The 12,716-nt window shown below is 40.4% G+C and overlaps 2 protein-coding genes across 2 annotated transcripts in view; one reads left to right on the forward strand and one right to left on the reverse strand.

Annotated features, from left to right (window-relative positions):
- Nucleotides 1-225: 225 nt before the first annotated feature.
- Nucleotides 226-4,066, reverse strand: trim59 (tripartite motif containing 59). Its single transcript, XM_051128547.1, has 2 exons — nucleotides 4,024-4,066; nucleotides 226-2,901 (listed from the first exon to the last, which is right to left on the reverse strand). Exon 2 carries the CDS (start codon nucleotides 2,868-2,870, stop codon nucleotides 1,599-1,601), a length of 1,272 nt encoding a protein of 423 aa, XP_050984504.1. The 5' UTR covers nucleotides 2,871-2,901; nucleotides 4,024-4,066; the 3' UTR covers nucleotides 226-1,598.
- Nucleotides 4,067-4,830: 764 nt separating this feature from the next.
- mfrp (membrane frizzled-related protein) overlaps nucleotides 4,831-12,716 on the forward strand; it is a 27,382-nt gene continuing 19,496 nt past the window's right edge. Inside the window, exons 1-4 of the mRNA XM_051128745.1 lie at nucleotides 4,831-4,915; nucleotides 8,081-8,147; nucleotides 8,271-8,376; nucleotides 8,550-8,681. Of these exons, the coding sequence (XP_050984702.1) occupies nucleotides 8,103-8,147; nucleotides 8,271-8,376; nucleotides 8,550-8,681 (283 nt within the window). The 5' untranslated portion in view covers nucleotides 4,831-4,915; nucleotides 8,081-8,102. The remainder of the gene's footprint in view (nucleotides 4,916-8,080; nucleotides 8,148-8,270; nucleotides 8,377-8,549; nucleotides 8,682-12,716) is intronic.

The raw sequence follows: 12,716 nt of genomic DNA on the forward strand, positions 1-12,716 counted from the left end.
CAAAATATACGTCATTCAGCCCAACCAATCAGGTTGTGAGTGTATCGCTATGCCTTTAGGTTCGGTATCTTAAGGTTTGCTCTCAAAAATGCCAGCATGAACACTAAGCGGACCAGTACCGAATGTATCATTTTTCCTTTTTGGGCAGACCAACTGAACCAAACTGCAAGTGTGAACACCCTAAAAAAGAGGCAGAAGAAAGCATCAGTCCAGAAGAGTGCTGTTTGTGAGAGCTTTTATTCATCTGGAGCTCTAAAACTGTTTAATAACATCAGGAATGACATGAATCAGAGCACAGTAAGTAAGTGCAAATAGCAAGTGTTTTTAGTAATCATATGTAGTAGCACAAAGAGTAGAAAAAACTAGAAATGTACATAAAAGTCCTTAAAATTAAGATAAAAAGTAGGTCCTAAATGTCTTGAAAGATTGATTTAGACATCTCGTTGTGCTCCTCTGGTCAGTATGGTCCATGTGTCTATGAGCACAGTGGTTGGGTCTGCAATCCTCCACTATAAAGTAGGCGAAAAACAGTATGTGACAAAATAAGTGTCTGAATTCATAGTACTCATGAAATGGTATGCAAAAATACCTAACTGCTACTGACGTGATTCTGAAGTGTGCATATGATGGACACTTGACTATCCCATGAGGCCACGGGAGAGGATTTATGAATGGCGGTGACTCGGGTAGGTCATGCGACAACATAAATGTAAGTACGGCCAGATTATATTTCAAACCGTATACGACGTACTCTTTTTGCAAGTACCTACTCAAGACAGTATGCGATTTCAGACGCAGCCAAAGTCTAAAATGGCTACAGTGCCATCTTTGATTGGTAATGTAGTTTACTTGTACTACAGTTATAGACCTGTTCATTATTTTCAGTAACAAACTGTTTTATAATTTATATATTTTAAACTATATGGTTTAAAATAAGACGACGTTCTTCTAAACTGAAGTACACTGGTTGCCTGAACAGCTGACGTTAAAGGGATCGAGACATGGCTCCTGTCCAGGATTATGTAAATGTTCTGTAATCCATACAATTTAATGCAGCGTTCACAAGAAACTGTTGTTGGAAGATGAAGCAGTGCCAGCTGTATTGGATCTGACCACGACTATGTCACAAAACTGTCTGTAAATAATGGTTTTATGTTTACGAATGTTTTCAAAAACATTCTAACCCTAATCCTTATCCAATGATGTTAGATGTTAGTGTTTTTGTGCACAAAAATTTAACATGACCCTGGAGCACAAAACTAGTCGTATGTTTGTAGCAATAGCCAACAATACACTGTATGGGTCAAAATGATTGATTTTTCTTTTATGGCAAAAATCATTAGGATATTAAGTAAAGATCATGTTCCATGAAGATATTTTGTACATTTCCTACCGTAAATATATCAAAACTTATTTTTGATTAGTAATATGCATTGCTAAGAACTTCATTTGGACAACTTTAAAGGCCAAATATTGTCGTATCCTTACAAACCATACAACAATGAAAAGCTTATTTATTTAGATTTCACATGATGTATAAAGACCTTTATGACTGGTCTTGTGGTCCAGGGTCACATATGTAACACTGTGAGTGGACGTTACAATAACAAAGAGTGCAGTGCTTTGAGAAAGCCAAGCAGATGCTGGTAAGTGTTTTCTCCTAAACTAGAAATAAAAGCGTTTAATTTCGTGTTCATGTTCTGTAGCAGACAGCAGAAGAACGTCCCCATCTTATGGAGCGGCTGGGAGAGTTCACTTGAAACGCCTTCCATTATATGACAGAGACCAGAAAAGCCCAGAGCACTGCCACACGCTGAATGTAAACACAGAGCTGTGAGGAGCAGCACGAGCAGCAGCAGCACCACCGACGACGGAGACGATTGAAGACGCCGGAGCCGAGTTCGATCGGCGGCCTGAGCGCTGCTCATCAAGCACCTGTGCGTATGGCATGAGATTTCAGGAACAGGAGCATCTCTCAGCCCTCTGATGCTCACGTCAGCCCAGTGCTCCTCGAAGAAGCGCTCTGCTCGCGGAGCCACGTGAAGGCTGGGAACCTCGGGCAGCGGCGTCTGAATCAACGCGTTCACGCGCTCCCTCAGCTCATGCGCCTTCTCCAGATAAGCCAACGGACAATCCTCGTTCTCCACGCCAGAGCTGAGGGACGTCAGCTCGCTGTGTTCCTCCTGCATGTCCTTAACCTGCTGGATGAGCGGCTCGTAAGCACGAGACAGCAGAGCGCTCGCCCGGTCCAGAGCCTGCGTGAACTGCTCCTCCTTTTGGGCCAGGATGAGGTCGAGGGCCTGGAAATATCGTGACACGACCTCACGGTCGTTCTCAACCAAAGCTTGGCTCCGAACCTTCTCCTGCTGCAGGCGTTCGGCCAAACCGCACATCTCCTCCCAGCGCTGGCCCTTCAGCTTGTCCGTCAGCCGGCTCTGGGCGCCGCGCTCCTTCACGTAGGCCGTCTGGAGGTCGTCGATGGCGTGGCCCTGGTGCTGGCCGATCGTCAGACAGAAGCCGCATATGAGCTTGCGGTCCTGGACGCAGTAGACGTTCAGAGGCTGTCGAGGGTGTTCGGGGCAGGAGGGGGATCGGGGACGGCTGTCGCGCTGGTACTTCTCCACGATGGCGCGCAGGCACACGTTGACCGGCAGCGCGTCCACGCCGTTCGTAGGCAGCTCCACCACGCTGCGGCAGTTGGGGCACTTGAGCGGCAGACGGAGGGGACGCCAGATGGAGAAATTGACGGAGACCTGCAGCACGTTCTCCAGACAGCTCTTGCAGAAGGTGTGGGAGCAGGGCAACACTCTCGGGTCAGTGAAGAGACCGTAGCACACCGAACACGTCAGATCCTCCTCCAGATTATCCATCGTGGGATAAACACAGACAACAGCGGTTTCCCTGCAAAGAGATATAGGGATGTCAATAATTTTTCAGTTTATTTCAAATGCGTGTTTGGCTGTTGAACTGATACCGTTTTTGTTCCAGGCCTTGATTTGGGATTGTTCACCCAAGAATAAAAAAAAAAGTGTCATGATTTTCTCTGCTTCATGTCGTTTCAAGCCCATAAGGCTTGTGTTTATCTTTAAGGTATTTTTAATAAAACCTAGGATTTCTGTTTGACACTTTGTGACACTTTTTGACGTTTGTAAAAAAGAAATGAACAAGCACATCAAACATGGTCAACAGATGCCATACCTGCTTTACACTGGGTTTCATTAAAAAAAAACCTAAATGCATATTTTATTTGTGTTTAAATATGCGTTTGGAACGACACAAGGGTGAGTAAAAGATGACTTTAAATTTTTAGGTGTACCATCCCTTTAAGTAGTGTGTTCACTGGATTGTAGAATGGATTTGACAACCTACTGCCTGCTTAGCTGACAAAATACAACACATTTATAAAATAAAATAAAAAATCAGTAGGCAAAAAATCCATAAACCACCTTTGAAAGTTGTTTGTTGTAAAACTCGTGTAATCTAGGAGCTTTTCACAGTGCATGTCATTTTAGAGCTCAGCCTCCACAGCCAAAAGTGTCCTGAATAGAAGAAACTAAATCTAAATATTGTTAGTACGTTACTATATATTCATTAGGTGTTTTATCTTGGGCTTGTGTATACAAAAGTCCACATTCTAAATAACACCACCGTGACAACAATTCATTGAAGTAAAAAGTGACAACTTGCCCCGGTCTCTTCTACGCATCTAATGTGTTGAGAACGTGACACAACAGGTATTTCTTATTCAACTTATATTATTTAATATTATGTTTTACTCTAATACTAATACAGGCTAAATATTGAAACACATGTACGTAATATATATATTGACGTACTGACGAGTATGGGAAAATAAGGTGACATCACCGAGACAGAAAAACTGTTAAAAGTTATTCAAACACCATCAGCATGCTTATTACCAAGACAACGTAGTTACACGAGGAAACATCAAACACAGATTAGAGTCGCAAAATTGATCAACGTGTTAAAGTGCAATAAAAACAGAAATAAGCGCTTACTGACCGTCAAACAGTGCGAGTCCACCGGAATGAAAACACGACCTGCGCATGCGCCTACTCAATACTCTCCACCAATCACATCTCTGGATTCAACGCGTCTTAACACGAAGAATGTGATTGGTGGAAAGTTGTTGTTGAAACCCGCATGTCCGTTATACCTGCGGGTGTGTGTTCTGGTATATTTGATGGTGAGGATACAAATGTGTGTATGGTGACATGGGTGCTACAGTTAATGTAAACATGGATTATGAGGTCACTTACGGTGTCTCTGTAAAACAAAAGGCTTAAAAACATACTAAACGGTGTTTTGTTACGTTCAAAACTTACCAGTATTTTCTTGTGATGGGTGACTTTTGGTGTAGGTTGGGGTAACCTTACAGGGACAGAAAATACAGTTTGGGCAAAAATTTGGCAAGATATTGATCCGGTTTTGTCGGACGCAGGCGCCTGGCCCGAGGTTAACTTCCGGTCTGTGTTTGTTTATTATCTGGCTAGTTACCGGGGAAGCCGCTCCAAAAGCGCCTCCTGCTGGCAGAAAAATGAATTTGCATAAGTCCGTGAGAAAGACGAGGGTAGACGGCGAGCATGGATCACCGCTGTGCGAAGAGAGGCTTGGCAGCCAGGCAAGACATAGCTTTAACTTGCTAGCTAATGTAACTTAACTGTTACTTGTTATATATTTTGTTTGTTATCAGAAACAATCTACTCTATTTGGAATTGGACCATTGGATGGGTGGAGGTGGGCGGCATGGTTAGCCGCTAACGGTTGCCTGTTACACTAACAGTACATTACGCTTACCATATAAACAGAGTAAGGAGAGATGACTGAGGACGATGGCGAATGATTTGCAGATCCTGAGCACCACTGACAAGCATATAAACTTGTAAAATGTGTGGTAAGAACCGCTGCTCCACATACACAGAGCACGTGTGATCGCTGTTCTCGAAAGTGAAAGTAAAAACCGATTGTGCATTCAGAAGCAGCTGTCCGCAATTTCTATACAGTATAATTACCCAACGATATAACTGCGAGAGAAAGTATTAAAATATATATATTTTCTTCCCATCTCGTAATTACCTAGTATTTACCGGCCACAGAGCACACATGCTCAGTAACGTTTGTTTATGTGTTGCCGTTGAAACCATTAATATGTCAGTGTGGTCATCAGACCCCTGCAGACTTAATACATATGTTTTGATTATGTCCATCATAACTTCTTTTTGGCTATCAATTTTTAAATGTTTTTTCTCTGAGACAGAGAAACAGATCAAGCCTTGCCCTTTGGTTGCACTTTTTGGACTTCCTCCAAAAACGGATGTTTTGCAAAGGCTTTTGCTTTTTTAACATTATTAGCTAGACGGCATATTCTTCTGCTAGGGAAACAAAATCTTTATCAATCTTTTGATGACTGGCTGCAAGATTTTGTGAGCTTCATTCATTTCGAAAAAAAATTAAATAAATAGGTACATGATAAACGGCAACTTGGGACCATTTATTATTATTTTATTTTATTTATTTTTTTTCTGATTAATTAGTCTAATCATTTAGCTAATCATATTTTGATCAGAAGTGCACTGTATGTACAGTCATGTGAAAAAGTTAGGACACCCTATTGAATTCTATGGTTTTCTGCATCAGGACATAATAAAAAACTATCTGGTCCTTGGCAGGTCTTAAAATTTGGAAAATAAATCCTCAGATAAACATCATCACATGACATATCACACTGTGTCATTAATTATTTAGGAAAATACAGCCAAGAGGGAAAGGCCATGTGTGACAAAGTTAGGACACCCTAAGAGTCAACTGCCTGTAGATCCACTTTTAGCAGCAATAACTTGAAGCATTTGTTTTCTGTGTGACTTTATCAGTCTCTCACATTGTTCTGGAAGAATTTGGACCACTCTTCTTTTCAGTGTTGTGGGCATTTGCTTATGCACAGCTCTCACCACAGCATTTGAGTCAGGATGAGCTCTGGACTTTGACTGGGCTATTGCAACACCTTGATTCTTTTCTCTTCAGCCATTCTGTGTAGATTTGCTGGTGTGCTTGGGATCATTGCCCTGTTGCGTGACCCAATTTTGGCCCAACTAGATGTCGGACAGATGCCCTCGCATTTGACTCTACAATACTTTGATATCCATTTTAGTTTTCCCATAAGAGTAGGTGCAGCAGTTTTTAGATATTGCAAACTGGTGTGTCTTATCATATTATGTTAATGTATTATCTTAATTATGAACACACTGGTTTGTAGTGCAAACTGTTTTTCGGTTTACTGCACTTCGATATTCTTCTCATTATTTCCCTATGGCAGATTATGAACTGGACGTGTAACACATTACCAGAAAACAGCTTACTTCCGCATTGAAAAACTGCATTGAGTTGATGGCCAACTCAATGACTGTGAGGTGCCCAGGTCCTGTGGCTACAAAACAAGCCCAAAATGATCAGCCCTCCTCCAGCATGTTTGTCTTTTGGTATGAGGTGTTTGTGCTGACATGCTCTTTAGGTTTTCACCAAACTTGGTGCTGTGCATTATGGCTAAACATCTCCACTTCGGTCTCGTCTGTTCAAAGGACATTATTCTAGAAGACTTGTGTTTTGTTCAGATGCAACTTTGCAGACCTAAACTGTGCTGCAGTGTTTTTTTTTAGATAGAAGAGGGTTTCTTCTGCCAAGACTTCCAAACATGCCATATTTGTCCCATATTTTTCTAATGGTATTGTCATGAACTTTATCATTTAACATGTTAACTGAGGCCTGTAGAGTCTGAGCTGTAGTTCTTGGGTTGTCTGCCATTTCTCTGAGCTTTACACGGTCTGATCTTGGGGTGAATTTTCTGGGATGTCCGCTCCTGGAAGGAGAGGTGTCTGTTTTAAATGTCTTCCACTTGTGAATAAACTTCAAATTGTTTGGAAATGGCCGTATTACTCTTCTCAGATTGATGGCAGCAACAATTGCTTCTCTGAGATAATCACTGATGTCTGACCTCCTTGGCATTGTGTTAACACAAACCTGAAGGCTCCAGACCAGCAAACTGCCAAAGCTTATGCTTTTACAGAGGTGCTCAGACTTGCTGATGATCAGTTAATCAAAGGTATTTGACTGTTATTTACCCTCTTAATTCCAACAGTAAGGGTGTCCCAACTTTGTCACACATGGACATTTTGGCTTCATTTTTGTTCAGTAAATAATGACACTTTGCAATTTGTCATGTGCTGTTGTTCATCTGAGGTTTTATTTTCCAAATTTTAAGACCAGCCAAGGACCACTTTTTTAATGATGTCTTGATATGGAAAACCATGGAATTCAGTGGGGTGTCATAACCTTTTCACATGACTGTACATAATTTATATTAGTAATGTTCTGTTTGCTGATGTAAATGTGTACAGTGAACATGAGTGATTATTGTTATTTATTTATAACAAAACTCTGATTCAGTGTTTATTCTTTACATAACTGGCATACACTATAAGTATGTATAGAGGGGCTTTTTTTGTATAGCTTGGGGTTGGACAAAAATGTTGTTTCTATTTTCCTTTATCTTTATTCTTTTATTATTATTTAAAAAGTATAAACAGATTAACCAAAAAAAAAAAAAAAAAAAACATTACGCCTATAAAGAATCCCCATAAACCACATATGCAAGAATTTGTGCATGTGTGTGAGAGAGACAGAGAGAGAGAGAGAGTGATTAGGAATTTGTGTGTGTAAAACAGGCTCATTACGGAGCTCAGTCCTCTCAGCTGACTTGGCTTTGTGAATATTTGAGAAGAAAGTTGTATTCCGTACATACTTTCTTTCAGCAGCACAAGATACTGGACCATAAAGTTATAGCATTACACAGAGATAAAAATAGATTTAATTTAAAAAAAAAAAAGCTGTACTACTAAATGCATACCCTTTAATGCATTTAAAAATAACTTTTATTTATATATTTGTTTGTTTCGTAATTTTTGCCATTATGTATAGGCATTTCCTTTTATGGATAACTCTTAAACTCTTAAAACTCATTATCACAGCCAAAGGATTAAATCCATAACCTACCTCACAATTTCAGAAAAATAAATCTAAACGCAAAGATGATGGACTCTGACGTTTCAGCTGAGAGCCCAGATGCATATGAGGTAAATTATTATCATTATTATTATTATTATTCAACATTCAGTGCTGGCTAAACCAATCCTTTGTCTTTATATATATATATATATTTCTTATAATTCACTAATTCATTGTCTTAACATTCATAGAATGTTTTCTGCAACCCAGTTTTCCAGCTTGACGAAGAAAATGAGGAAACCAAAGGACATTTCAAAATTGACATATACCTTGAACCTACTAAAACGCCAACCGCAGGTAAGTGTGCTTAGCAATCATTTAGGGCTATTGAATATAGGATATTCCTAGCATAAATACTGTGTTATACAATGTACTTGTACTATGTACAGAATTAGGTGCCTTTGCAGTGAATCTGATCTATATTTTCCATATACTGTATTTTTGGCTTAATGTCTTGTCCTTTATAAAAGGTCACAGTGTGCTAAATGACTGTTTGATGACTGTAAGAGATCAGCTGGGTGGCCATGGAACGATAATCGTGTCGATCGGTGTGCTGTTGATTGCGGTTGTGCTTTGCGTCATCCTGCTCCTCGTTCTTGAACGTGAGTCAGCGAAACTCTTTTACTCCATTTACTCCAAACAGTGTTGTTGTTCTGTTTTTGTGAAATTGTTGAAATTCTGTATCATTTGAGTTGTAGTTTCAAAGAGTTACTAGTAGTGATGCTACAGGCCTGTGTTTTTTTTTTTTTTTTTTAACTTTTTTTATGGGTCTAACAAATTCTGAGATATTTCTATTAACGCACAAATCCCTTAGTAGCATACATTATTCCTTGCCATTTTAATTGTTATTCTCATTCTTAAATTATTTAAGTTTCATTGGTATGTATGTTGTGTTAAAATAACATCAGAATATAATGCAACTTGTTTACTGTGATGAATAATTAAAGGCTTCCCTAATAGCTTTGGTAGCAAAACACAGCTTTTACAGGAACAGTCTTTCTGAAAAAATACATGGAAGGCTTTAGAAGAAATCAGCATTAGTGAAAACAATGTAAAACCAAGAAAATAACAGCCTAATTTAAACAGAATGGCAAAAAAGAAAAAAGATGGAAGTGAAAACAATTATTAGTTTTGAAGCAAATGTTTTATGTTTTATATATATATTTTTATATATACTACTTATGTGGTGGACTTACCCCCAGGTGTAGATTTAGAAGTATTTCCATTTTTCTGACTTATTTGTAGATTCTCTGATTCTTCTTCGTAACTGTTAGCTGCGTTAACGAGAGTTAACATTAAAAAAACTGTTAGCTTATCAGTATTCATAAATGCAAGTCTAATCAGGTTAAGCAGCAAACTGTTCACGTGTTAAACTGTTCATGAGTCCTGCTTCTAGTAAATTGTGTTTTGAAGTGAGCATTAGTATGAGCAATACTTTACTCTAATACTCATGACACTATGAAGAGTGCACGCATTACTATTTTATGTTTCGTATACCCTTCATGAAAACTTCTGCTGCTTTATTTTTAATTGGAATTCAGTTATTAAGGGGTGCAAAAATTACTGAAAAATTAGGGAAGTGCAGGCCCTAGGCATGACAAAGAGAAGCAGTGTCTCATTCCCCTTCTCAAGGATACATGATCACATGCATAACCTGAGACATTCCCTTTCAAATGGGAACTTACACTGCATCCTCTAGTGGACTCAGTGAGGAACAAATGCCCACGTCGCCATACCGAGGGGTATGCTTGCCTCACTGGGTGAGAAAGCACCTACATCAGTAAGAAAGTATGCACTGACTCAACAGATAACTGAAATCAAACCATCTACCCAGGCACACCAATATTGGTGGTAATCCTAATCCTCCCTATGTTACTCAACGTATGGAAGATATTTCAGCTCCACACACTGAATGCAAGGGAAGTCATGGACTCCAGAACCTTCCTCCCTTCCTCCCTTCTGTAACCTACAGGAAGAGCCAGAAAAGGATGGAAAACTGTGATAGCTTCTTTCTTTCCACAGCTTTAGAATGTGTGCCACTGGGAGAGTGTATTGCATTCTTGACTTGAACATAACCACCACTTTCAGGGAGATACAGCCTAGATTTTCCTCTGTGAGGCTGTAAGACATGAATGGCAAATATAGGTTTGCAACCATTGTGTAAATTAAACTCCCCAAGCCTCACAGGGGAGCCAGTCTCTAGGAAATACCTTTACTAAAAAGGAGAGCACTCAACCCTGATAAATAGATGGAAGGAGCAAGGAACCCTGCTTTTATGCCGGAAACCATTGCAGAGGAACATCTTGCCTCTGAGAAAGAGAATGTTGTATAAAAGGAACCTGTTCTTGACAGGTACCATCTTTAAAAAAGGAACTACTCAAATAGGGAACCTCAAGAGAAGCTCAACCTACAGACCTACCATAGGATGACCGCCTACTTAAAAACCCCTACAGACAGAGGGAGGCAGCCAGCGACCTATTACTTTTAGTTTCCTAAGGAAAACGAGAAACTCTAATTTTCATATCCGTCTTAGAAAAGGGACATCTCACTCAACCCAAAGCCAAGGGGCAGCCTGTCAGAGGGAACTGTTCTCGGACAGTTACCATCCCTGAAAAAGATTCTAACTCACAAGAGAGTCTGCAGAGAGGCTCACCTTTAAGAAATCATAGGTGGACAGCCTACTTACTACCCTTCAAGTTTGGGGGAGGCAAGGGTTAATGGGGAACCCTACTTAGTGCTGATTTTGGGTTAGGTTGGACATCCCACTCAACCCACAGGATACACACAGCTACAGCTACAGTTACAGCCACAGTTAGCAAAAAAAGGTGGATTGCCTTAATACAGGGGAGGTAGCCCAACACTGATTCCTGTGGGCAAAGAGGCAACATGGAAAGCAAGGAATCCTGCTTTACTCAAACTTTCTGCAGAGGGACATCTTGCTCAACTCATTCATTCAACAGATAGAATATCAAAAAACGGGAACTATCCTCAGAGAGCTACCATCTCCCAAAGAAGAAACCAGACACACAGAGAAGGCAGCCCAACCCTTCTTTCAACTAGAAAACATGGGAGCAAGGAACCCTATGTTCATACCCTGTCCGAATAGGGAGGGGTACATTAAGTGATAACCACTTAAAGGGATAAAGGGAACTATTATCAAACATCTACCAACTCTCATAAATCTATCATATGAAAAGGCAGCCCCAGAAAGGGATGCACCTCAGAGGAAGCCCCAGGGTGACTGCCTAACTCAGGGGTGTCAAACTCAGTTCCTGGAGGGCCGCAGCCCTGCAGAGTTTAATTCCAACCCTGCTCCAAAACACAAACTATGTAGCTGTCAAATAAACCTGAAGGATTAGCTGGATCAGATGTGTTTAAGTAAGGTTGGATCTAAACTCTGCAGGGCTGTGGCCTGTAACGATTTAGCTCAAAAGGGAAATGTATATAAATAATTACAATTAATTATGATTAATTACAATTATTTATATCAGCTGCCAGTAGTAACTGTAATTTTCAAAGGCAGAATCAAAATCAAAACTCATATAATTTGTGCACAAAAGTTTTATTAACTAAGGACTAACACATAACCAATCTAAACAAACAAACATGAAATCACTCATGCATGGGAGAAGGGCAAGTAAGAAGCAGTTAGAGAGACAAGAAAATGTAGCTATGAGAAGTCAGTTAACCACCTGAGTGAAACCATCAGTGCTGTCTACAGCTAATACTAAACCCCTGTTTTGTTTAGTTAAATGTGCAATACTTGCATTGCCTTGGTTGTTGAACAAGTGTCCAAGTGCAGTCTCGGGTGAAAGTCTTGATGGTTTGGAGCAGGGGTTTTTTGGAATCGCGATCACGTTCTTCTGGGTCCGAAGAGCGATGAACTCCAAAGATGTTCTGACTCAATGGTGACTGGGAGTTTCTTCCCATGTGAAAAGTGAAGAAGAACCAAGAGCCGAGAGGGACCCAGCTGAAATCCTATGATCTTTGGGGAATGTAAAGACAAGGCCGCAAGCCCTGGCGCAACTTAGAGAAGTCCAGACGAGTTCCTCCTCATCCTCCTCATCCTCTTAGGTTCTAAAAGAACCCCTGACTGACTGAGGCGTGTCACTCATGTGAGACGAGTGAAGAAACTAAAAGAAAACATGAAGAAGAAGCGAGAAAAGTCTGTTCAAGGACATTTCCATGAGGATGAATTCCAGGGTTGAGCGAATATGAACTCCAGTGTTATTAGTCTGACTATTTGTGGTCGAGAGCAACAGCTCTATATTATGGGGCCTGTCGGGTCCACCGGGCATGCCCTGTGCCGGCTCAGGCTCCCTGTGAGTAGCATGGGCACGTGGGCAGTGATCGGAAGATTTTGTAAAAGAGGAAAGAGGGGAGAAAAGAGTAAGCCTTTAAGGTCTCTGGGGGCTACACCTCCAGGAGGTCCGAGAGCCAGTGGTGGCTTTCACTTTTGGAGGGAAAGTTTACGATTCTTTGTCTGTGAGCATAGTATTTTGCGTATGTAATTCGCTTGGGTGTTGATGCAAAAACTACTAATATGTTACAAATGTATCAACATATAATATACACCATCATTTAGATGATCAAAATACAAATTCAAAGAGACCAAACATGGCATAGGTAAGTTATAC

Source organism: Labeo rohita, chromosome 15, assembly GCF_022985175.1.
Source record: "Labeo rohita strain BAU-BD-2019 chromosome 15, IGBB_LRoh.1.0, whole genome shotgun sequence".
In the NCBI taxonomy this organism is placed as follows: domain Eukaryota; kingdom Metazoa; phylum Chordata; class Actinopteri; order Cypriniformes; family Cyprinidae; genus Labeo; species Labeo rohita.